The 27,869-nt window shown below is 37.7% G+C and overlaps 1 protein-coding gene across 3 annotated transcripts in view; it reads left to right on the top strand.

The window, feature by feature from the left end:
- The first annotated feature begins 15,378 nt into the window (after positions 1–15,378).
- Positions 15,379–27,869, top strand: part of LOC122089472 (RING finger protein 10-like) — a 19,837-nt gene continuing 7,346 nt past the window's right edge. The window contains exons 1-4 of one of the 3 annotated variants that reach the window (XM_042659229.1): positions 15,379–15,583; positions 18,019–18,320; positions 18,415–18,484; positions 25,009–25,121. In XM_042659229.1, coding sequence (XP_042515163.1) covers positions 15,418–15,583; positions 18,019–18,320; positions 18,415–18,484; positions 25,009–25,121 — 651 coding nt within the window. In that variant the 5' untranslated portion in view covers positions 15,379–15,417. Of the gene's footprint in view, positions 15,584–17,420; positions 17,689–18,018; positions 18,321–18,414; positions 18,485–25,008; positions 25,122–27,869 lie in introns of those variants that run through there. The other 2 variants (XR_006143339.1, XR_006143340.1) reach the window with 2 other exon arrangements.

Raw genomic sequence — 27,869 nt, 5'->3', positions numbered from 1 at the left:
AAAGAAAAATAAAATATTTCAGTTTTCAATTTCTCGATTTTTCAATTTTTCGATTTTTCAATTTTTAAAATTTTCAATTCAACGACTTCGAATGAGAGCAACTGTTACTCCTCCAGGCTTATCCTCCAGTACTCCACACCATAGCATGCTACACACCTTACCAGTGAGCCTGTGACCACCAAGGTGTGGGTCCTGTGGGAGGATGAAAATTCCATGAATTTAAAATGATGCCAATCATTGACAACACATTTCAACGTGCACACTACTCTTTTTGACCACGAGAATATTAGGATGATTTGGCAATCTAACTTCTACCCAAAAAAAAAAATGGCACTCAAAAGAATTGGATAGATGAAATAACTCTTTGATTGATATATGTTAAATTCAATGATCTATTCTAATTCCCAATCAAATAAACCCTCGCATGTGGGGATAAGCTTCTAATTCAGTGACGGGCAACTAGGTAGTTGGGTTCTAGTGTAAGTCTAACGGAAAATTTTGGCTCAATTCTTCTACTCTCTCCATTCTTGAAAAATAATAATAATAACTATAGGAGATTTGTAATCATTTATGATATTATCAATCGATCTACTTATTACCAAGAAATCATCGCAATAAGTGTGGTCCAGTGGAATTTTTTTCAAACAATTTTGAAACCATTATAATAAATTGGATTTTTTTGGGGGTAGAAATAATAAAGAAAGGGCAAGGGAACCCTGTCTATCTAGTGTTCCTATGCTCAAACACAGCTAAGCACGAAAATACCTAAAGCATTTGGGTGCAGCTCAGTCTTTTCACTCCTAATTGTGTTTGAGTGTGGAAAATATTTGACGAACAGGGTTCTTTTCTTTATAAAGAAATTAGATTAATTTGAAATAAGTTGACTTTTTTTTCAAACTGCCATGTGGCAATTGTTGTTGGTCCAACAATGGGTGTTGATATATCATATAATAAAATCACCATTAAGGGTAGGACACGTGGTGTTCAACCACAGACCAAGGGGCTCCTCACAACTCAAGGTCTCTTTCTATAAGGGCGAATAAGAGATTTCACCCTTAAGGGTATTAGGGTTTCACCACATCCACCCTATAAAGGGAAAAAGAGGTAACTCTCACTCTCTCTCTCTCTCTCTCTCTCTCTCTCTCTCTCTCTCTCTCTCTCTCTCTCTCTCTCTCTCTCTCTCTCTCCACTGTTCCAATAAACATTCTAGTTGACTGAAACTGACTTAGGTGTCGAAGCCTCTTGGTCAGAGCACCCCTCCCGCCCCCTGTTTTGCAGGTTTCTCTCCTGGAGCCGACCATCGGATTTCTATATCAACATGTATGTAAGAACTTAATCAAGGCATGTATGGGTTGCGCAACATCATATTGTTGTCCTCCCATTGGTTATGCTAATGCAATTCTTTAAGCCGGAAATAAATAAATCAAACACTATTTGCATTTGTCCAAATGTTATCGCCCCCAGTTTTTCATGCGTCAAACACTTGTAAAATAAGATAAGATCAATGTCTTCTTGGTTGAATGGATTGAAATGTGATATTCTCCTGTTTGCTTAATACATTTTTAGGTTAAATTTTTATGAACTTAGAATAAAAAATTTTGATATAAAGAAGCCTGAAAGGCATCATGGTCCCCGCACCTAGACACAGAAGGGGCAAAATGACCACGGCGTTAATCCGTGTTTCTCAATAGATCATCTTTCTACCCAAAAAAAAAAGATTGCCTCATTGTAGACTCCACATATTGTCACCCCCATAAAGGCTAGGTGATGATGAGTCGGGAATCCCTCTGGAATGTAAAGTGATCCTTTATTTATGATCAATGTCTCTTCTTCAACCGTAACGGTGTGTTTTTGCTTCCATGATAGTATATGATGTCTAAAATCAATCATAAATGCCTTAAAAAAATAGTAAATTCTTTTGACACACTTAGAATCAACTCACACCACACCAAAAGCCTTTGACCAATCTTGGTTTGAGCCAAAGGTCAATCGGATCAAACCCACTAAGTCAACTTGAACCAGACTCACACTAACTTAGGCCGATGATGGATGCATTTTTATCCATGCCAATTGCAGTCAAACTGACATCAGCCAAATCCTACATTATGACAGCTCAGTTTCATATTGAAACAAAGACTTTGTAGGGATATATTGTGCATATCTTTGCACTATATCTCTTTCTTGCCACCCAAGGCTTATACCTAGACACTTCCTAAGAGCACTAAGATACCATACAAGACTTTAGAACCCTTTGTGATGAAGGGAAACTTTATCTCGACTTTGGGAGAAATATTTCTTCTCATATATAGCCATATATTGCCCATTTCCAAAGTGAAAAGAGATCCCACAAAGATGAAAGCATATTGCACCTTCCTTGGTCGACCAAGGGGTCCTAAGGCTATAAATAAATGACCCTCCTATGTTTTGGAGGGTTTTGTTATTCCAATGACATTCTCGCTTATTGGAATCATATTTTGGAGCTATTTTTTTGTTATACTGCACCAATTCCAGTTCAAGCTCTAGATTTTCTGAGCCTACACCCTTCCATGATTTCATCCATATTACTCCTTCCTTGGTCAACCAAGAGGTCATTTTGCTTGTATGTAAATTCTATGAGCCACATGTGTATGGTATGATTTGTATGTATTATATGACATGATATAATTGTATAATTTTGTATTTCCATGGTCCCAATCCCATATGTTGATGACACTATGTCTTCCTTGATGATAGCATAATAGTGGTAGTTTTGGTATTTTCAATAAGATAAATGTTATGGTTAACTTTTGTCTTAATTTCTCCACTATTTAGCACTATATGCTTTAGATTTTATATACTAATCACACAAAGTAGTTTCTTTCTCTTTGTCGTTGGCATATTCATAACATCCAATTACCTATGATTGAAGTCTGATTTTCACCGGGAGGACCGAGGTGCCTAACACCTTCCTGGACCACAACCTGACATGAACCCTAACTCATGGTTAGATAATTCGGATAGAGTCATTTCTTTTTATTTCTTAGTTTGGGTCCTAAACCAATAGACCCTGATCTAGGTGGTGACTCCCAATCAATAGATACCATTGGACCTATATCTAATGCTTTTTTCAAAAGAAGAGGTCCGCAAAGGCATGCTGTCCTCACACTCGCTCCTTATGAAAGGTGAAAATCCTACCCCTACTAATGCATCTACAAGCACTTCCACTAGCCCCACACTAGTGTAGGGGCACTCTCCCTTGAAGAGAACCCTCTCCCATATATATATATATATATATATATGTGTGTGTGTGTGTGTGTGTGTGTGTGTGTATGTGTGTGTGTGTGTGCGCATGTGCATGTGCATGTGTGTGTGTATATTTTAATAGAACGATACTTGCTTATGCGGCTACTATGCCCTAGCGCAGACCAATAGGAGGCCGCGTGGAAGCATCTTTTGCATGTGGTGCAAGGGGTAGCACAATCTTTTCACATCCACCTGTGTCTAAACATAGATGCACTCACAAGTGAATAGCTTTCCTTTTCTCTTATATATATATATATATATTAAGTAAATAGAAGGGAAAAATTGTCCTATCCATATATAGGTATGCCATATCAGTCTTTTCACACGCACCGAGAGCATTTTCCAAAACAAAATTTGGATATTTTGAATCGGTTCCACAAAAAACTCTATATATCTTTCATACATATTTGGATTAAGCCAAATCCAAAAGGGTATGGACCAGGACTTCATATTATATATATATATATATATATGTATATGGGAGAGGGTTGGGCATGCTAGCAGGATACAAAGGAATTAGGAATGCTAGCACGATTTTAACCGTAGGATTTAATCAACTTGAATGAAACCATTGGATGGAGAGAGGATATAAAAACTTTCAATCCACTATTGATACCTTTTCTCTCCCCTCTTCCCCCTATCCTTTGCAATTGGGCAGTGACCAGTGATGCTGCTTGACCTGAAACCTGACTACCAGAGCTTACATCTCCGGCAATGACGTATGGACTAGATGGAATTATTCATCTCAACTCGATATCTCCACCAGATATATTGGATTTTCTGCTAATACGTTTGGGATTTCAAATTCATTTCCAAAATGTCTGTTAGAGTTATTTGAGTCTCGAATAAAGTTGTTGGAGTTTTTGAGAAGCTGCTGGAATTTTTCAATCAAAACTATTGGAAACGTGACGAAGTTTTTTCTATTTTCCTTGTTGAGCAGATCGGAGTTTTTGCTGATTTTCACTTCTTTCAACTGGGTATTCCATTGATTTTGCTGACAAATGTTTTTGCTTTCTAGGTTTTGGTTGTTGTATCTCTTCTCTGTAAAATTAAAAACAAGTCAAGAAATAACAGATGGTGTCATCCAGCCATCAACAAACCCATCAACTGCTCAAGGGAACTCAAAAACGCTCTGTAAGCATTGCGGCTCTGCTAAAAACTTGAAAGCTTCGACTCTCTCTCTCTCTCTCTCCCCGTATGTTCTTCCTCATCTCCGTCTTCTCCGGTATCAAAATTCTCCTCTTTCTCACAATCATACATATTTAGCCCACTCCATCCCCAGAGAGAGAGAGAGAGAGAGAGAGAGAGAGAGGCAGTGGGGGACCAACGTATTTTTTGGAAGGGAGTCGGAGATGGAGAGGAAGGGGAATAGGTAAAAGAAGAAGAGGAAAGAGATAGTAGAGCGACGGTATTGATTAGGTTTTGTAGGACAATGGCTATAGAGATCTTATTTTTCATCTAATAGTCTACATTAGCTAGCATGCCCTTGGGTGACTCGCTAGCATTCCTTTCTTTTTCCCTATATATATATGATATATTTTCTTCTTCCTCTTCCTTCTCCTTTCTTCTTTCGTCTTCTCTCCTCTTTTCCTCTTTCCGTTTTCTTTTCTTAGATAAAACACTTGTAGATTGCTGCTCCAGCTTCCAACAACTTTACAACACTCTGATTGATGCTACAAATTAGATGCAAGAGATTGCATATCCAACATTCACACCCAAAGCTTCCATAGACTTCAACTCCATTTTCGGACAACCTCAGCAACCTACCTCTCTGGTTTCTTAATATAAGCATGTGTAGCTTGGAGAGATGAAGAGTCTCCATTTTAAATCAACTAAAATGGAGTTGAGATGAGAGAGATGTCACATTGTGAAGATGGACCTCTAGAAATAGTTCATTTGGAATCTTTTGGTCCCTTTTAGTACCCTTGCGAACCTCTGAATGGCTTTAATAGAAACCGTCAGATCTAGATCTCATTTCCATGGGAGAGATTGGAATCATTAATCCAGCGTCAGACCTATCAATGCAAACTGTGGAATCGACAACATTTATGGCCCTTGGATGGTCTTTAATCCAATGGATCAAAATTTGTACCATAAAGTGTATTTACACTTTTCAAAACTTAATTGGTTTATGAAAGATCTTGGCTCTAGATCTCATTAGATCAGGGCAAGAGATGGAAGGCCATGATTAGATGGGAAAGACTTCAATAAAGGCTTCAGCTAACACTCCTTAAAGTGAAACCAGCATTAAATGCATGTCCTCTTAATATGGATGGGAACATGAACGGATCAGGTTCGCGTATGAGAATGTTCTTGTATGTCCCTGGTCTGTGGATTTAGAATCTATTAAATGAAGAGAGAGAAAATTGATTTTAAATCCACGGATCAAGGTCGTTCTCGTATGTGAACGTGATCCACTCTCGATGGGAACAATCCGGTGATATACGGCATAAAAAACTTATTCACTCAGCCAATTAAAGCAACCATAGGGGCAAATGAAGGCAATTAACACATGTGACACACTATAAACCAAACCTAATTTAAACGTGACATATGATGGGAATTAAAAGCCTTGAATTCCAATCAATCGGTTCGGCACTTTTTCAAAAAATACCACTCAAACCCCTCTTATCCAAAGGAATGCTAAAAATCCCTTCTGACCCATTTGATCAAGTTTCAATAATTTCATAAAAGCCCTTCATTCCATAAAAAGAATTCTAAAACTCACCATCGACACCGAGAGCATTTTCCAAAACAAAATTTAGATTTTTCAAACCGGTTCCGCAAAAACTCTATATATCTTTCATACAAATTTGGATTAAGCCAAAACGAAAAAGGTATGGACCAATAAAAAAACCAAAATGCCGTTGGATATTATGGAGGTCGTAACTTCTTCATCCGATATCAAAGTGGGACATATTCGAGTGTTTTGGAAGGAGTTTTTTATGCTCGCAAAGAGCCATACAGGATTCGACTACCAAAAATGTTATATTCAATTTTGAAAGTATCCCCTTATGGAATAAAGCAAAAAATGTCAGTTTGGGCTCGAAAATCTGCACCACCTGCTATGGTTGAACAAAAATATTCAAACACCATCTCACACTACTGTATCTAATTGGAGAGATTGTACGTTGCACATCATCGCTAACTACCACCTCATCACAACTGGCCACATTATCATTACCATATAGCCAAGGTTGCCAACAAGAACAATTAGAATTTTGATAAACTTGTTTACTATTATAATACCACTTTTAGTCCTCCCCTTTTCTTGAAGTTGATTTTTTATATTCTTATTCTGTTACTGATTTTATATTGGTTCAGATTAGGATTGTGAGGTTAAAATACAATTATAGAGATCCTGGCAATCCTATAGGACGGTGGTAAGCATCCTAGTCATATGTCTAGCACCTAAGGAAGGTTGGTGTGTAACAATTTAAAAATCCCTATTTTTGTATGCATTGGTTTTTAGGTTATGTGTTTTTAAAATGGCCTAAGCCAATGTTTTTGTTTTGCTCTTTTTTTTTGGGGGGGGGGAGATTTATAGTGATTGTGTCCAATGAAAAACCTTATATTAGGGCATTTTTATAAGTCGAATTTATTATTATTGTTGGGGGTGTTCAGTGGGAATTGGACACAGGGATGTGGTGAATATCTCCATAATTGTAACTATGAAAGTTGGGGTAACACCCTCACCTTTGAATGTTCATTAAAGCAGGCCAAGGTGTCTGGAGTCATTGTAGTGACTAAAACACCATCAAAGCTTTGTAACCCTCATTTGTGAGTATCACGGGCTGAAGTAGGTGTGTAGGACTTGGACTGTAGTCATAGTTAAATATATGCGTTGAATAGATGTTAAAAGCAGTTAAGCATTTCTCTATGGAGTAGGTACATTATCAAATCATGTATTTATTAGGTTTTGGATGCCTACATATATTGTGGATATAGAAATATTGTTGATTATGATAGGATAAGTGAACGCCATCTAGTAGAATTGCAAACTTTGTGGTTCTAATGAGGTAGACTTATATATGATTGTATGTATATGTGTGTGTGTGTGTGTGAACCGGGAGTGCCATTGTTATTTGTGTATGGAAGGTTATGCCTATTAAGTCCCAGTTGAAATTAAGAGGGATGAATCAATGTGCCAAATCCCTTTTTATTTTTCGACCGTACCCCTGATGTGACAGTAACTATTGGCACTTCAATTGATACATGTAAGTCTATTGAGTTGCCTGGAGCTGTTATATATACTACTAACAATTTTTACTGTTGCACATAGCTTACTCACATAAACTATATTCTTATCCATAGCTATCTCACAAACCCCACACGACAATCACTATCTCATATATGCATAGTTGTATGCACATCTGCGTTCCACCACCAAGTGGCCAAGTCTATCAAATGTACACACCCATCCTGCAACAACTACTTCAATACGCAAAGCACATATGCACAACCACAACATAAGAAATATGTGCTTTGACTAGTTACCCACTATTATTTTTTAGTTGTCCTTGTTGATAACCTCAGCCACATGGCAGTGATGATGTGGCCAATTTTGGTGAGGTGGCCTATAGTGGTGACATGATAGAATCTCTCTAATGAGATAGCAGTGGTGTATGAAGTGACTTAAGTCATCCATGGTAGGCAGTGTAGATTTTAGGGGCCATAACTAACAAATTTAGCCTATTTAAACTAGGGGCATTTTTGTTGAAAATGATATTTTTAGAAGATGAATCCTCCATGTAGAAATACGAGCATAATTAATGATTTCTAACACACCCGATTTCGTCCCATTTATTGAATAAAGAAGTTACGATGTCCATAATGTTTAGGAGCATTTAGTCTTTTTCATGACTGAGTTTGATGATCAGGTATTTGAAAAATTGTAGAGCTTCGATTCGTGGTCCATACTCTTTTCATTTCGACACAATCTGAAGTCATATGAAAAACTTAAGACCATTTCCACGAAATCGATTCAAAAATTCCAATTTGGAAATTGCAAATTGCTCTCGGTATTGTGGGGGGTTTTAACATTTTTTGTTTGAGCTAAGAGGTATTTATGAAAAATATGAAAGTTCTGAATGTGGGAGGTTTTTACTATCTTTTTTTTTTAAGACGAAGGGATTGGTTGTAATATGGGAAAACCTAAAAGATTCCTAATCAATGGATGTGGGCTGGCCATGTAGCCCAGATGCCCATCCAAGGGTGTGTGAAAGCTAAGCTGACACATAGCACAAAATATCCCTCCGCGAGCTCCCGAGTGGTCCAAATGTATCATTGTAAGGGTGATGGACCCTTTGTTTTGTTTGGGGGGGGGGTTCATCCCTACCCTTTCTTAAAGGAGTTTGGGATTTAATTTCAATGTTGGTTCAATAAATAATGGCAAATTCAAGGGCTGGAAATCATAAAAACTGGAGTCACCACCCAGGATTAAGACCTAGGACCCAAGGTGTGGGCCCGTTCCATAGGAATGGATTTGAGATAGACTTGGTTTGGCCCAAAGATTAGGGGAAGAGTCAGATTATGAAGTTGGGAAGGTGTTAGGCACCCATGCATTTCACCCGGTTAAACCAGACTTCCTATTAGATGCTTAAATATGAATATTCCCCAATATATCCTAAACCATATACATGACTAAGTATTTAATGCACAAAATTTTACAAATACTATATCAAATAAAAAGTCTACATTATTCCTACTCTATTGAGAAATTATACCTGACCTTGACCCCTGATTCGGGTCAAGAGGGGTGGCCCATGCTGAGGCGTGTGATTATGATGATGGCTACCGACTTAGGAAGAAATTTCTTGGCAGCTTGCTCATCTTCTTTGGAGAATCTAGGCCTTCGATGATACCTCAAAGACTTGGCACACTTCTTGAGAGTTTCTGGAAATTTTGGCAAAACTTCAACGTACAAAATAAAAGCCGAACCTAATTGGCGGAATTTTAATCTTGGATCGAATGTCGGACTAAGATAGATCACCTAGATTTTCCATAATTGGAATGAAGTAATATACTAAATATGGAAAAAATGGGCTAATGATTGATGAAGAAATATACTAAAAATGGATAGAAGGGCTAATGATTGGGGAATGAGAACATTCTCGCCACACTTGGCTCTTTCACAAGGGAATGGACAAGCAATCATGAGGTAGGTGGGGGGTCCACATTCCTTTCACACTATTAAAATGGTAAAATGGGTGCTATTAATAGGATTTTTTACCCATTAGCATGAATTTTGACGGACTTGCCAAAAAGAGTGCCTTTTTTTGCCTATCCACGTTAAAAAAAAAAAATGTAGCATTTGACAGGTCTAGGGTTAAAATGGGTAAAAAAATGTGGGGAATCTGGCAGGCCTGGGAAAAATCTGGTGATCTCAAGAAAGATTGTTGGCAAAAACAAGTAAGGTCTACCCTATTCTTCTAACTTCCGGGAGAGACTCTAGGAGATTCGATGGTCCAATTTTTACGTGCGATATATCATCAAAATATTCTCGAGCACTATCCAATGGCATGGGTTTTGAGCTTATTTTTGCTCATAAAAAATGGAGATTTGCAAGGAAGGATTTTCTACCTTATTGCAATCTTGGAGGGTTTCGACAATCCCTATTCATATCGTTCTCGCACAATTGGAGAGTACTTAAAATCGATTTTTCCGTATATGGCATGCAAATATCACGTACCACAAGATCAGGTGTGAAAATAGATCCCGGGGTTTTGGGTTGTTGCAGCATCTGAGTCATCATGAAGGGTCTAGATTCTCCTCCAATGTAAAGCACAAACCTCGATCATTACCTGTCCATCATCAGGCCAGTGGAAAAACTTGGTGTCTACAATCGTGCTTGCTGCTATGGCACTAAACCAAATCTCCCTGGCTTGTGTGCTTCGCGCGCACATCTAAACAAACGTTAAAGATTCTGTTCTGTGCATCTGTGTTGCTCGATTACGTCAGGGGCCGATCCAAGGGCTGCTGAAACTTGTGGTTTATTTTATCAGATCCAATGACTTCCTTAATATGTTCTGCACCAACCAATTATATGTCGACAATGGTTGTGACCGGTGACGTTAGCACTTGACAATGCATCAGCGCAAATTCCTATCTTATAGTCAAAATTTGTTGGGCATTGTGCGCATCCAATGGCCAAGATCCCATGCGCCATTTATGGCCCAATCCAATGATTAAGAGCCGTGTTTTCGTACCCTGCGCTGCTTTGAAAAGATTCCAAATGTGTGTTTCTTATTGGTCCATCTTCAAAATGTCATATCGTTTTATCTACAGGGCCAAATGGTCCATCCAAGTTGCTACTTCATTAGTTTTCTGTGCTCTATCCATTAGAAGGCTCAAAATAAGGTTTTGAGGTGAAGATACCTACGGATTTTGCGAGTGAAACTTCCCCCTCTTTGGTTGATTCTTGAATGCAGTTTATTGCTTCATGTGAAGGGTTTTTACTCCATTAAAGAGAGGTTGAGAAGGTAGTTGAGGGATTTTGATGCTTCATTAGCCAAAAGTTAAGAGAAGAGGAAGGGGGGATACTGTTGTGAGTTGAAGAACTAGAAGACAATAGAGAAGCGCTTATAAGCATGAAATTGGTCAATGGACACTTGAAAAACCAAGTTCCCTTTGAGAGGTGAAGTTGGAGAATTCAATGATCAATGAAGGATCCCATATACTTCTCATAGTATCAGAACATCACAAACAATTGGTTGTGAGACTTCCTAACCCTAGACTTACATTGCACATATTTTCTATAATGATGTACGCATATTTGTTGTAGTTGATAATGATGTATTTTCCCTGCTTTAGACTCTTTTTTATTAGCCCAGTAAAGAACCAGCCTGGTTGGAGCCATGGTCTACCCAGCAGTGCTTCATATCCTCCTTGCTATTTGTCTAAGATTGGACTACTAACTTTAGATTAACTATAAGGAAAACTGTATAAGCACATTTTTATTGATTTATCTCTGTACAAGATGTTTAGTGGGTGCTACATATCTGGGGTGGGTGTGACAAATTGTACCAGGATTGTGTGTGCCTTTTCAGCTATATGTTAAAAAAACTGATTGTGAGTATAGTTAAAATAGTGTATTGAGTAGGTACGAAGCCTTTATAGGCACTACTCCGGGGACGTAGGTGGCATCTTGCCGAACCTCATAAAAATCTGTGTTGTGCGTATATATTTTTCTTTGTATTGTACTATTTAGAAGTGAGTGGAATATGGAATGGGTGTGCACACTTGAAAGTATCTGAGAGGCTGAATGTGCATATAGCTGCATGCTAGCAAGTACAAGGATTACAGAGATTGCCAAATCAGCATTCACATAAGTCCTGGGAAATAGAATTAGAGTCACTAATTCACCCCCTCTCAGTGACTACCAAGTTACAACACATACATGCACTGAGTAATACCAATTGTCGGGCTCATTAACTAGATGTACAAAGGCTAGGTCTTCACTCATATTTTTTCATAATGATCTGAGATGCCACACCCATAAAAAATAGGTTTAGACAGTGGTAACTACCAATGAACACACAATCCGTATGTCCAGCACCACTGAACACCAATTACAAAATAAGGTTGGGCTTTTGCCTTGTAATGAAATCCCACATAGCATAGGTCCATGGCAGTATAACATAGTTAAGTGTAGAATAGCTTTCAACCTTGCAATATTTCTAATCACTGATTTTCAGAGATGGAACTGGGAACTCTGATTGTCCACTGAAATTTTTAACCTCTCCTAAGTCGATGGAAAAATTTGAATCTTCAAGTGCACTATGGAACCTGAATATGTCCGTGTTTGAAATAGTTTGACTGGGAATATGTGATGATACAAACACACTCTCTCTTATTTTTTTTTTCCTTCTCTCTTTTTCCTTTCCTTTCTTTTCTTTTTCTTTTCTTTCCTCCTTTGTGGAAGCTCACCTTAGCTTCAACAACGACACACATAAGCACTCCTTCTCTCTCTATTTCTCCTTTTCTTGCCTTCCCTGTGAATACAACTTTAATGGAGAAGAAATATTCTTAACAAAAACCATCAATCTCCATTAATGAGGCTTGAGAACCCTTATTTAGAGGCAATCAACACACACATAAAGAGAAGGGAAAACTCCTTCTCTATCTCCCTCTTCTTCTCTTCTCTTCCCTTTTCTTTTTCTTGGCTACAACCATATAGGGCTTTCAATATAACAGTATAAACACACTCACTCAACTACAACTCCATTAATGGAGTCTAAAGACCATTCTCTTGAAGTTGAAAACCCATTTGATATAATCAACACAAGGGGGGGCTACTACTCATTTTTTTCCACCACCTTCACTTCCTCTTCTACTCAATCTCTTTGCACAAAGAGATAGGGCTTGTAAAAACAAAGAATCTGCAAGTTGAATGGCCCAAAACTTTGTTTTTCTCTCCTTTCCTATCAGCGAGTTCTGATCCTTTTATTCAAAATTTCTTTATATGTACCAAACCGTTTGCAAAATCAAATCGTGTTCCACATGATCCTATATCAGCTTTACATCTTCCTCGCATCTATGTCAGAGACTTCGCCAGTGCTATGGTAGTGACTTTCGAATGAGAGAGATATGCCCCTTTGAAGTTCGGCTTCTAAAATGGCCTGAAATGAAATCTTTATGGGTAGTGCAGGCTACACTGGCAGCATGTGGAGGTGCAGGGCACATCTCAATGGTTGGATAAGATTTCAAAAAGCACCTTAGATCTAGACCATTGGATGAAGCTAACGGATAACAAATCATAGTCGTGTGATTGTGCTCCTATGTAAGGCATGACGACATTATAGGCAATGTTTCATGCTCCTACTGGCTGAAACATATGGTTGTTTGCACGCCATTGGGTCAGCTTATCATTAATGACCACAAGATTAGAATAAAGGAGCAATAGTTCTTAGGGTCTATGAGGACCATGAACATTTGAAAATTACATATAACCCCCTCCAAACTAAACAATATATGTTGAAAGTCCCCATTGATCGTTTGACTAGATTTTTCACTAATTGCACCAAAAACCTCCAATTCATAAAAAAATGTGCTAAAAGGCCCTAACCTTCCGAAGAGCCTTTTCCAATAAGAATTTTGGTTTATCTAGATCGGTCCCGTGGAAAGCTCCATAAGTCTCCCACACAGATTAAGATTAAGCCAAGACGAAAAGGGTATGGGTCACAACTCGAAGCTCTACAAATTTTTAGAACAACACATCAACAGTCTCGGCCATGTGAGAAAAACAAAATGCCCCTGAAGATTACGAAGGTCATAACTTCTTCACCCAATATTGAATTAGGACAAATCCGGTGCGTTAGAAAGAATTTTTTACGTTCACAAGGAACCATGTAGGATTTGACAATCAATAAGTCATATTCAATGCCAAAAATTCTCTCGAAAGGAAATAGAACAAATACCAATATCAGCCTCGAAAATCCACATCACGTACCATGATTGAACCAAAGTACTCAAACACCATCGCACGCTCCACACAACATTGCCATGTCATCGCTCTGGCCACCTCAAGACAATGTGAGCATATAGAAATTATCAAAACACCCTTAGTGATCTCATTCATCACTGAAAGGACCAAAATCCCCTTCACATAATTATCCTTATGACCATAGTGAATCGACAAAAATAAACATATATGTCTACTCACAGTTTCTAATATTGTACAATTACTAATCTACCCTTAAGGACACTGTGGAGTCTTGTGTAGTTCTTCGGGCATTGTGGGACCATACACAGTTCTTCAAGCATTGTGAGGCCCACAAACATGCATCACCATCATGACTTTGGAAATTGTCCCTACAAACTAATACTTTATCGTGTATGATTCTTTGATGCTCTACCATCTTTGATACTCTAAGCCATTACCATACCACTCTGCTACTGTGCTACTTTTGTCGACTCAGATTGTACTGTATTGAAAACAATGAGAACACAATGCTATTGTGTGTGCAACAGTGCCAACGCATCTGAGTATTGACCAATAATGTCACTGTTGGAAAGTGCTAACAATCAGCAATAGAGTGTTGAGTGAGTGCCAATAGTGCGAGAACAATCAGTATGTGCAGTTGTGAATGCCAAAAGAAAGGGGAACATCAAGAGTATATATGAAATAGTGCTCGGAATAAATTTAGAAAAAAAATATGTGACCCTAATTTACCCCTGCTCTTAATGTCAACCTGTGAACAGTCGAGATGAAAACAATTTTAAGGACATTTGCAATTAAAATCTTGTCGACGTATATCATGTTTGACTTGTTTGGTAAGTTGCAACCAAACATTACACCATGATGCACAATCTATAGTCAAGATTTGGATGATTTTGAAGTTGTTCAATACAATTTAGGCCCTATCATTTAATTTCAATTTAAAACTTGCTTGACTTATTTGGCAAGTTGCTAACAGCCATTACACAGTCTATAGGTGAATCTAGTCAAGATTTTGATGATTTGAAAGCTGATCAATACAATTTGGGAAATATGATTTAATTTGAATTTTGAATTTAATGATAAACAATCTTTATATTCCTCGATTGAATGTGACACCAATCCTCTAGGTCAATGCATGAAAATACATAATATAAAATTTGAGATGGGACATCGAATTTTACATGTGTATGATCCAAGAAGTACTTTGTCTATGTAATGGTTAGATTACTGTATTAGCAACCCCGCATAGCTCAAAAAGACTGATGGATAAGAAATTTTCTTTGACTAGTAAACTGGAAAATGGTTTTACTTATTATTTTTATTAATGAGAGAGGAATAGGCACAAGACTCGTGTGCAGTAAACTAGTGGATGGCACCAATAGGGGCATGGGATGGAGCATCATATAGGAGGGGTAGGGGGTCATTTCAGAGGGGAAGAAAAAGATAGACACAAAAGGCACTAGCTTACCTAGCGATGTGCCTAGACTTATCTCTTATCCTTATTAACAACTGGCGTCACGCCATCCTTATCAACAACTGGCGTCACGTTATTCTTATTAACAACTAGCATCACGCTATCCTTATCAAGAACTGGTGTCACGTGCAACACACATGCATGTTACTATATAAGAGCATGATCTCCAAAAATGTTATCCCAAATCAAACCCTAATCCCTAACCTCTTCCTTTAATCCGATGAAACACCTACCCCCCATCTCCCTCATTGCTAAGGATGAGACAATGCCATTGCTGACCTATAGAAGGCGTGAAGAGCAAAGAAGGGAGGAGAATAGGCCCATGACCATTAGTCATACTGTGCGTCACCCTTTGTGGCAATTTCATGACGGTTCGTCAAGCAGCTGTAAGTCCATCTGATGTAGATAAGTTAAAATCTTCATTTTTACTTAGGAGATCTTGAAGATATGTTTCTTTAATGGTCTTGCTTATGGTTATCATATTTGGATTTTTTTCATCACTTGATTTGCTAGAAATCAAAATAATTTGAGTTTCAATAAATTCTTTACACTTAAAAGAAATAAATCAATTTATATTTTTTGTTTTGTTGTTTCATTGACAGTGCCATATGATCTCAATTATCAACATCCTCATCCGAAGACTAATAATTTAATTATATAATTTCATATTTTCACCTTCTCTATTTATATCTCTATCATGTTTGTAAATATAATTGCCACTATAGTGAAGCTCATGCTTTTATTTATCTATCAAGAAAGGGCTATTGGGAGAACAACTTCTATATCAGTTTATGTTAAATAATACCTATTTTATGTTAAATTACGTTTGGAATTTATGTTGAACCATATTGCAACTCATATTAGCCCTTTTTATTTTTATTTTTCAAAAACCATGTCATATACTTTTTTAAAACATTTTGATGATTATTTGAACCTAATTGTAGATAATGTAACATAATCATAGATTTAGTTGATTTTTGTGTAGTCATATCGTGTGTTCAATTGAATTAATTTGTTATTTATGTGAACCTAATTGTACAAAATGTGATGCAATTTGCAGATTTAGTTGAATTGTTATTGCTTTTATCTGATGTTTCAGCTTTAGGTGAAGTATATTGAACTTGTCTGATGTTTTAGCTTTAGATGAAGTATATTGAACTTGTTTATACTTACTCATCATGTTTCTCTTCAATGACATTACTTATATTGAATAATATTGTATTAAATTATAATTCGATATCTCAAATCCCTTTTTTTAAGAATCAAATCCTTGTATTTTGTTGCATATATTCACTATGTCATTACATGATAAGTTGTTCACATGTATTTTTTATTTTTTTTAATGAAAATGAAAATGCATTACTATTGTATAAAGAACATAAAGTAGTAGTTATAAAGGTGAAGGTAAACTTAAATCTAGATCAACCTAAAATGTTGAAACCCTTCATAAATGGAAACACATTGGAGAGCTGTTAAAATACCAATTAGCCAATTGGAGGACATTGATTGATTGAGAGAGAGAGAAGAATTGTTGGGGATGGGAGAGAAATACTATTGGATTAACCAAATGATTAATTGGGCTCCTTTTAAATTGAACCCAACTTATATATTTTTATTAGGGAAAGTGTCTCTCAACGAGTGATGTTTGCGTTAGCTTGGTCCCTTTATCTCTCTCCTCTTGACATTCTTTTGAGTCTCTCTATGTTTTGAACCATATTTTTTGTTTCTCAATCACTCTCCTCTTGATGCTGTTATCTATGTTTCGAATTGCATTTTAAATTTCTCATTGGTTGACTCCCCAATTGTCATCAAACCCGTGATCTCTCTCTTCTTGACACTCTCCTCTATATTCTGAATGGCATCCTATGTTTTCTATTATCAACTCTTGACACTGTTCTCTATGTTCGAAATTATATCTTTCATTTCCCATTGGTTGGCTTCCAACCGTTTTCTCAAACCCATTCCCATAACCAAACCCACAATTCCCCCAAAAAAAAAAAAAAAAAAAAAAAAAATTCAAGGTTCCCTATTTCAATTTGGTTGGTTCACATTTCACATAACGTTTATTTGGGTAGAAGGTCGGTTCATATGACGTGTGTTGTTATGTACGAGAGAACCCACTGAAGTCTGGACTCGAGTGACTCCGAATCTCGACTCAGTTAATTCACACGTGTTTATTTGTCTCCAACGTTCAATCCAATCGGCAGTTTCACACATGCTAATAGACGTGGACCGTTTTCTGGTTCAGTTCGTCCCATCTCCGTTTCCCCAGAAGACTAAAACGTCGTCGGAAAGAGAGAAAGCGAGAGAGCGAGAGAGCGAGAGAGCGAAAGAGCGAGAGAGGGAGAGGATCGTAAATTTTTTTTCTTGTTCAGCGTTTGCAACTCCCAAACGGTAGAGAGAAAGCTCTCCTCTTCCCCTTGTTTCAGAACAAAGCAAAAAAAAAAGCAAAGTTTCTTCTAACGAAGCCCGTACTTGCAGGCGATTAAAGGTAATCCTTTGATTCTTACTTGGGTTCAGGTTTTTTCTCATGCTCCTTCTGAAATTATGGACTTTTGCGTTTAAATCCCTTTGCTTCTACTGTTTTTAATGAATTATTCTTGGGTTTGATTGTACTTTTTTGTTTTGTTTAGAACGCCTGCTCTCAAAAAGATATTTTTTTTCTGGGTTTCGGAAGTTGGAAATAGGGATAAAGTTTGAAAATTTAGATATATATATATATATATATATATTTTTTCTCTTTTTGGTGGCGGATTTCTGGAGGAAGTACAAGATAAGAGATCCTTTCAATCGTTAATGGCATTATTGTTTCCTATTTTAGGGTTCGCGGGCGCTGACCTTAGAGCTGAAGTAGAGTTTAATAGCATGAGCACTCGTGGTCCGAGGCGGCCTTTGAAAGGGTATGTGAGGGACTCTTGCCGGAGAAGGATGGTACTGGACGTGGACCTCAATGATACACCTCCGGGTGAGGGGAGAGCTCTGGAGGAGATCTTCACTGGAAGTGGGTCTCAGCAGGGGGGGCAGAGTAGTTTGCAAGGAGGGGCTTTGCCACCTGCTGCAACAATTGATGTGGAAGCCATTGATGATGAAGTTGTGATCTCATCCCCAAGGAGTTTTGCTGAAGTATGGTTCCTTCAGAAATTGTGCCCACGTTTCTTCTACGTGGACTTGCTTTTTGGTGACTTAGTTTTCTGATACTGGCTTTGCTACCTTGTAGGCTAGGAACAAGTCTAGGAGGAATCATGGGGTACCTTTACTGCTTGAGGAAGAATCCGGTGTTAATCAAGGTAACTCAGGTTGCCTTATACCTTTGCCCATGGGCATGCGATTGTTCACTTGGAATTTTGGTGTTGTAGCATCTAGAATTGTTTTTCCTCTTCTCATGCTTGATTGATTTCTGCACCTAGGGATATTGTTTTTAAGGAATCCTCCTCACCTATGTGATTTTTACTACTATTTTAGAATGCTGAAGAAAATCTCAAGATACTCTCTTTTTTTTCTTTTTTCTCTTTGCTGAGAGAATTTTAAAACATATTGGTGATTTGCTTTGATGTTTCTTTGAAGACGTCCATTTCCTGCATATCGATGTAATTTTTTTTTTGGATGAGAGAAGAAAAATTTAAATTAAGATAAAAGCCGTTCCAGAGTGTTACAGTTAGGATTACAGAGATTAATTTTACTACGCTTGATCATTTCACTACGTGCTACTTTGGCAAAAAAAAAAAAAAAAAAAAAAAAAAAACCAGTTCATTAATAGGCCTGAGCTGGAAACTGATGTTAGTCAAAGTAATTTAACTTAAAAAAAAAAAAGAGGGAATGTGCTCAAAGGCCATGAAGTGGTTGTTGGGTCAGAAAGAATCCTATTTAGAAGTTCCGCATCAGACCACACCTCCTTAAACTTCCATCCTTTTAGATATGCTTCTGTGACTCCATTAAGTAACCTTCTTGTTGCTGCCTCAATGTGATTCCCTGCATATCAATGGGATTAATATATTTCAAACCCATCGAATATCTGTTGCCTCTTTATAGGCATTGGTTTCAGAATCAAGTTCTTAGAAATTGGAGTTGTCGCTCAATTTGAGTTGGAATCAATGGAGGCTGATTCTGATTTCCACTGGTTCTTTACGAGGGAAACTGAAACGGTCAACTAATGCAAGAAAATGTTGTATGTTGAGCCATTGTCTTCTTCCTCTGATTACCAAAATCACAGAAAAGTGAAGGAAACTCACTGTTTTGGCCGAATCTACAATTTTCTTGAGCCGAAAGCTCCAAAAATCTGAGATCTAAAGAATTTTACACATCTCTCTGATCCCATTTCCCTATGATGCAACTGATTCTAACCAATTTCTGGCTGATCCTAAGAGGAATAGGATCGGACGGAGGCCAATCCTGCTTCCGAGTTCGAGTTTCTTAAATCCTTGGTCAGAATTCAACATTAACATGTTGTGTCAGAATTTGGACAATACCTGAAAAAAAAAATGGTCTGGAAACTCATAGGGTAAGTGTTTGGGAATAGGGATTGTATTAGCCATATCAGTGGAGTTGTATCAGAATTGTCTGGGACTGATCCAGCCGACACATTATCACTGATCCCCTCCCCCTCATAAATCAGGCAATATTTAGTCTATTAGCTGATTTGCACCGGTAATGGCAGAGGCGAATCTGATCCTTGGATCTGATACCTAAATCCTTGCTCACAGGGGTATACATTATATTGACGCTAGAATAAAATTCTCATTATGTATTGATATTCTTAATTCTATCAGTTTTTGTGGAAAATGTCAATTGTGTGTATCTGTTCGTGTATTGGGGAGAGGGGGGGGGGTTGAAATCTATCATATAAATTATGTATGTGCAATAACGGTGGTGGTAGTGGAAGTGGATGGGGGGAGTTGATGGGGGGGGTAGTCTTTTCCATGTGGTGTTCTTGAAGTGTCAGGGTAACATTACGTCAAATTAAAATTGTCTCCCTTTTTTTGGTTTTGCGAACTTCACCCACCATACTGTATTGTGTTCGCATCCTTCTGAAAACTGACCACCATAAGCTTTTACACTCGTTGCCTATCCCCACACACAGAGATGATCTGCTCTAGTTCAGCTTCTTAGTTTGAGAATATTTTAGATTTGAACTGCTCTAGTTCTGCTTCTTAGTTTGATTATTCTATTATTTTTTCCTTTTTGCTCCTTGGCAAAGCGAAGACCAAATGGAAGGGACCACTTTGAGGTGCCCAAACTCCTATGACCTTTGAAGTTCCTACTCCCTTTATTCTCCGGCTGAGCGCACAAATGCTGAACTCCCGTACTATGCGTCTGAAATTTTTTGTCATCGCGATACCCTCTATGGTTCTACCATTGAGCTCAGAATGTGATAGAATTTTTCACGTGTCTTTATTGTACATTATTATTAGTATGATCACATCTTTGCATCTTCTTAGTATTAGTATGTGTGAGCAATTTGGAAGCTAATGCATCTTTTGATAATATTGCATGTTCTCATATTGGTTATGCACCTCCCATGATGTATTTTGTCATGAGTTACTGTTGTAATGATGAGTTTTAGGGAAGTTTTCAGATTCCAAACAAGTCCGTAGGTCCTTTAAGGGTTTAATGGTCCTTATAATATATTCTAAAACTTTCTCTCATTTTACAAATAGAGGGCTGATGTTATATTAGACACAAGTTATTACCCCATCTAATAGTTACATTTCGTTACCATACCATCATGGTAAACAAGAAATTTGATCAATATTGGTTTTCTTAGTTTTCGTTACTAGACCAACTAAATATCTGGATATAATTAAAGATATGTATGAAGATGTGTTACCTAGCATAAGCACCGCGGGGAGGGGGGAGGGGGGAGGGGGGAAGGGGTCAAGGTAGTGAATTCTCAATTACAATTGGGTTACATCAAGGATCAACCTTAAGCCCTTATTTGTTTGCGTTCATCATGGATGATTTAATTAGAGATATCCAAGATGAGGTTCCTTGGTGTATGCTTTTTGCTGATGATATTCTATTGGTAGATGAGACAAAAGCAGAGATTAAGGCGGAGTTGGAGCTATGGATAGATCAACTTTGGAATCAAAAGGTTTAAGATAAGTAGAATGAAGACGGAGTATATGGTGTGTAACTTTATTTACACTAGAACAGTTAATGAGGTGGTGAATATTGATGAGAGGGAGATTCCATAAGTGATTATTTTTGTATTTAGGTATCTGTGCTCAATCATAAATAAAGAAGGTGATGTAAAGGATGTTGTTGCTCAGAGAATTAAAATAGGTTGGTTGAAGTGGAGAGGTGCATATGGAGTGTTGTGTGATCAACATATGCATTTAAAGCTGAAAGGAAAATATTATAGGGCTGTCATATGACCGACTATGATGTATGGGCGGAATGTTGGATAGTAAGAACATGGTTTAAGAGCTTGGCGCCGAGATCTCGCTATTTGAAAATGGCGAAACAAGATGAGAGGTGATATATAAAATGTACAATATCTCGGTCTTGACTCAACTCGACCAAATCACATGAGTTATATACATAATTTCGACCCTTAACTCGACATAACTCAACATCTCTTGCCTAAATCTCCCTGTTGTGAAGAAACAATGAGCTTTTGGTGGTTTTTCTTGCCAAATTTCTCTTTTAAAGTGTAGATTAACAACTTCAACACTTGGAGATTGAAGATTATCATTTCATCATCAACCTTTGAAGATCATTTTCTTCTCAAAATCAATTTTAGGTAAAAACTTCTCAAAACATATTTTCATAAAAACATGGTCAATAGTTGTTTGTTTTTATTGTGGAATAGCCAGGGTGAAGGGTCCGAAAACTACTTACATAGGGTACAAAGTCAAAGTACTATTTTGGGTTTGATTTAGAAAAAAACTGATGTTCCCATTGTGTTTGGAAGGCCTAAAATAGGCTAACTGGCAAGTTCCAGGAGCTACAATGACCATATGGCCACCAAGACCAATCATTGAGTCGACCGGAAAAAAATACAAGATCTTGGCGAGATCTCTCTTTTGATTTAGCGAGATTAGGGGTGAGATCGAGATCTTAAACCTTGGTTAAGAAGTGGCATATAGGTAAACTAAGAGTAGCGGAGATGAGGATGTTCAGAGGGATGTGCGAAAAAACTAGAAGGACAAAGTAGGTATGACCACATTAGAGCTGCATTGGGAGTAACTTTGATTCATGATAAGCTACGAGAAATTTTTTTGAGGTGGCATGGCAATGTTGAACAGAGGCCTTCGGATGCTCTAGTTTTCGGAAGAGTGATTTGATTCAGATTGAAAGATTTAGAAAAGCCTGGGCAGACCTAGAACAACCCTGGGTGAGGTGGTGAGGAAAGACATGCATAACCTAGGCCTTATTTCACGTATGACTTCGAATAGAGCTGGTTGGAGAGCAGGGATCCATGTGGCCGACCTCATTTAGTTGGGATAAGGCTATGTTATTGTTGGTTTTCCTTAGTTTGGTTTAGACAATCAAAGCATGATTACCAAATGGGAGAAAACATGACTATCCAAAAATACCACTCACTTTCATTTGAATGCTTGAATTGGATTGTTGAAGCAAAAAACTTTGGCAGGAGAGGACCCAAAATAAAAAGGGGGAGATCGGGAGAGTGGTTATGATCTATTAGTGCGTCAATGTAAAGCTTATTATTTTAAAAGAATCTACTTATCCGTCAACTTGTGCAAAATATACCTTTTAGAGATCAGCACATACCCAAAAACCTCATTAGCCTGCCTGATGCGTTCTACTAACCTGTTAGGACAGATTTTGGACCCACAGGGACAAAATTGCAGTGATTAAATACTAGGTAGAAACAGAACCAGAATTGAGGTTAAACAAATAACTCAACATTCAATGCTCACATGTGCTGAAAATTTGATGGAATGTGGCTTATATCTTGCAGAATAAGTGTTCAAAATTTCAGATTGATCAAAAGATTGGATCAGCCAAACTGGGCAGGGTTCAAAACTAGTAACTATGGAATCAGAAATTAGAAACTGAATAAGATTAGTGATAACTTTGGATGCATTGGTCAGATGGGCCTCCAGTTCTGGTCCAAGGAAACCTTAAGAGTGGAGAATCAATCACTCAGAATATGAAGCCAATCTGATGGTTGGCTAGGCTTGAACTGCAGTTCGAAACTGGAGCCAAAGTAGGAGTGAATGCTGGTATCGCAGGCTGCTGTACTGGCAGAAAAATAACACACAATTTGGTGCACTAACAAGGGAGTTATTAGCAACAATAATAGGAGAGATCAACCCGTATTTTATCCTTCGAAGTGCATTTTCAAGTCACACCAGGTCTTCCGAGCAAACTTGAGGATTGATGGAGATTGGATGAAGTGATGTTCTTAACGATTATTTTGTTCTTATATTTAATTTTTTACAGTTCCTAGAAGTGAAGGACAAAGGGAAAAGACAAAGCTCTTATCTATTGTAAACTTGCCCGAGGGACAAAAGATAAAGGTCACAGTAAATAAATATGGCCAACCAAATTGTCCAAAAATCACTTCTAAATTAAATTCTTGGATTGGGACATTGGTAAAGAATAACTTACTATTGCCATTAACATATACTGATTGGAGACAAGTGCCATGGGTCTCCTTATGGGCAACTCAGCATGCCTCCTCCCTTTTGGCTGGGTTTTAAAAGCCAACCATTCTTAGGTTCACATGTTCTGAAATTCTCATTTTCGTCTCAATGCTATCTCATCCTATTCTTTGTTATTTAGTTTTCAAAGAGTATGTAGAAAATTGTAGTGAATAAGTAGAACCTTATAAGAAATCCATAATGGCATGTCATAGTTTTCCCTACATGGTCCATGTAGAGAAGCTTCTATTCACTATCCATCCACCTAGTTCTGCCATCTGGTTGATGATGCGGCAATTCCCCCATGTAAGTCATGCTTCCCCTTGGTATACTGCACCCTTGTATTCCTGATTGTTTCAATGCTTCATTTTGTCGCTTGGCAAATCTGTCTGGACTGAAACTTGACATATAAGCAATGGACCTTGGGTTCTACCTGTCCACAAAATTAAGGCCCCATTGGATGTGTCACGTGGCTTGAAAGCCATAGGTCGTGTAGAAAGTCTACTGTCCACAGCCGTGGAGGGAACTCTTGCCTAGTTGGTAATTTAGTTCAGTTACATTTGTCTGGCCCTATCACTCAGAAAATTTACATTATACCACTCCCAATATTAGTTGATCTTTGAGTTGGAACTCTTTTATATAAAAAAACTAGATTCACCTACAGTTTAAAAAAAAAAAAAAAAAGACTCACAAGCAAGGATATTGTATTTTATTTATTTTTTGCATAGTTAAGGATTTGTTTAATGCCTTCATGCCAACAGAGTAGCATACCATTATGTTTTTCTTTGCAGGCTCTCTCCCCTCTCTCCCTCTCTCTGTATCATTTGTGCACTCCCTGTCATGTAAAAAGAATAGAGAAATTGTCCAGAAGTGTCTGCATGACTTCTGGTTTCCATCTTGTGTGAACACAGTTAGAAAAAGACGCAAAAATTGCCCTTACATAGGCTGCATGCAATTGGTGAATTTTTTGTACCCATGCATGTTCAATTATTTGTTTTGATCAGAATCCAGTTGCACTCTTTTATTTCTGGCAGAGAATTTCTGATACATTTAAAGAGGGTTTGTACTGTTCAGGCTGCAAGCTGCTTTTAACATAGTCAACTATTTCTTTCAATATTATAATCTATTTTGCATCTGTTTTGCTAGTTCAAGTTTTGGTGTGTGGCCTTACATATATTCTCTTTCAATTGGTATTGTTGTTATAGGTGACCCAATAAATAGGCTCAATGGTCAAAATAAACGCAGAAGAGTTCCGCCAAACCAGACTATTATCAACTGTGAGTTCTACATAAACTTGGAAGGCAATAACAGTGTGAAGGTAATAATAACTGATAATTTGGATATTCTATGCATTGTATTCATTTCTAGTTACAGGTCCATGTACTTCATTGTTTTTTTTCCCTATCCTTTTTATTGGCCTCATCCATATTGATAATGTTGATTTTTTTTTCCAACCTCTGTAAGATGTAATATTTGAACTGCCATTTAGCTTTTTGGTTATGCATATATGATTCTTTGTGTTAATCTTTGTGACCTTTATTTTTCATGTTGATTATCCTTGTATCCTTGTAAGTTACAGAATGCTAGTATCTGGTTCTCTCTTGTTGTTCAGCATGAGCTGAATTCTCTTCCATTGGTTGCGTTTGGAATCTTTTTGGTAGAGTTTTTCTTGTTCAAATTGGTCGAGGTTCTAAAGCTATTTTAGATCTTGAAAATGTATTTTCTTGGACTGTTGAGGATTTCAATGTTGGATCCCATATTGCTTTGGGATCATCCTTGTCTTTGTATACCCTATGTGTATAGTTTGAAATTTCGATCAAAACACTGAAATATTTGACAGTTTACCTTAGTTTCGACCCTGTTTGAAACAAAACCACCTTCGACAAGATAGGTTTACAAGGTTTTGGTAAAAATTTCACCAAAATGACCAAAATGACCAAAATGACCAAAATAGTTGGCATTTTTCTCAAAATGGTCGAAATTTCACTCGAAATGGTTGAACAATTGTGTATTGCTTTCCAATTTTATGATTCTTCATTCCTATTGTATATTTCAATTATTTTTATTGAAAGATCTGTGTTATGGGACTAAATTATGTATAGAATAGGCTGTATAAGGGAAAGGATACAGTAGGCTATGGCATACATTAGCAAATTAGGGTCTGAAGCCAAAGTACCACTTTGAGTGGCTCTCGCCCTCGCCCCAGTATAATGATTCAAACATGTGTAAACTTACGCCTACTATAAATTTCAGGGAAAAACCATAATTTGACCGCCATTTTGAGTTAACCTACGAAATGGACCAAATTTCGAGCCCCATTTGACAGATTTCAATGATATATTTCAGTTTCAACCAGAATCGCAATCTTGGTTGAAACAAAAATTTGTAAGCCTGCCTATGAGTATCTCCAGTGAACAGACTGGTCTTTTGAGATGGAATTTAACATGGTATCAGAGCAGCTGCTGATTTTTCTTCCGTTTCATTCCATTCGATTCTGTCTTTCCCCATGTATGGTGATTCCTCCGTGCCTTCCCCCCTACATGTGAGGAGTGTTGGGTCCCACATCGACTAGGAGTGGGATCATCCTTGTCTTCACTTTCCTGTGAGTTGTTCTCTTAACAGACTCGTCTTTTGAGATGGAATCTAACATGCAAAGGCAATGAAAGTTCATTTTAGCTATGTTTAGGGATTGTGCTTTCTTGTGAAAAGAGTTCAATGGGGTCAATGAGGTCGTTGGGGATGAGTTTAGGTCCTCACGTGGGCATTATGTGGTGTATATGTGATTAGTTTCTGCTTTTTGTAAACAGCTGCACTTGTTATCATGGTCACATATACATACTTTCATGATAAATGGCACTGTCCCTTTTCTCCTATTAAAAAAAAAAAAAAAGCATAAACCAAGTAATGTAGGACTAGATTTGATAAGTCAAACTAGACTCAAACTGCAGGATTTTTTTAGACCAAAGAACAACCAACCAATTTCAACAGTATAACAGATCAGATTAGAACATTCAGCAGGGCAGACCAGACAGTAATCGATTCCCAATCAGCATAACATCAACAAGAATAGTAATCAAATAATAACGGGCTTGCAGTACTTCAAATAGACTCAAACCAGTCTAAAAGCATGAACCATAGGCCAAGTAAACAGAAGAGAATTAATCAGACCTGTCGATCTCAGATCTGGGCAGGAACAGTCACTAAAAGACAAAAAATAGGTGATTTCTGATAACTTTAGATTGACTGTCCAGAAACAGTCCTAATCAGGGTCGATCTCCTCTTATATAGAGAGGAAGACTCAATCGGCCTGGATCTACTCCTACAGGCAGGGGCCGATTGTTGAAGTCTGCAGAATTTCTGGGCAGAAAAGTGAGGAGAAATACCTGTAACGTGTAGCAGCAGCAGACCTTAAGAAGTAAGCCAGAAAAGTACTTGAACAGTAGAGAAACCTACTTCACACCGCAGAGTGTTAACTGGATCAGACACCAGCCCCTTGTTCTGTGATCAGACACAGAGAAAACCAGTAGATGCATAGCAGCGACCAGCAGCAATTCTTTTTTTAAAAATCCAAATCGTGGGCTGTAGTGTGCCCTCTCTTTTATTTATATTAATGTTGGGGAGTGTTTACAAATAATAGTAACTCAAAGTTACTAAAACTGAGTTAGCAAAACTACTAACATGTAGTTACTAAAACTGAAATTGTAAACTAAAGAAAAAGGAAATTAATATAGACTGAAATTAGAAACTAATATTGGACTGAAATTAGAAGCTAAAATTAGAAACTAAATCCCCATCAATACCCAAACCATGGGCTAAGAAACAGCCTTGGTCGACCTCAGCCACTATGGTGGTCGACCCTCTTCTTCCTTCTAGTATAGGTCTGCAATTTTGCATCACCCAGGAAAGGAATCTGTCTTATCTGGGCACCGCTCTGGTGCTGTTTTTCCAATTGACCAACCTTTCTTTAGCGTATGGAATACTTTGCTGGTTGAATGGAAGAAATGTGCTGGGTTGGGCTCTGTTATGGAGGCCTGGGACCTAAAATCTTTTTTTTTTTTTTTTTTTG

The sequence above is a fragment of the Macadamia integrifolia genome, chromosome 9 (assembly GCF_013358625.1).
Source record: "Macadamia integrifolia cultivar HAES 741 chromosome 9, SCU_Mint_v3, whole genome shotgun sequence".
NCBI classification, from domain to species: Eukaryota; Viridiplantae; Streptophyta; class Magnoliopsida; order Proteales; family Proteaceae; genus Macadamia; species Macadamia integrifolia.
This window is presented reverse-complemented; position numbering and strand designations above follow the sequence as displayed.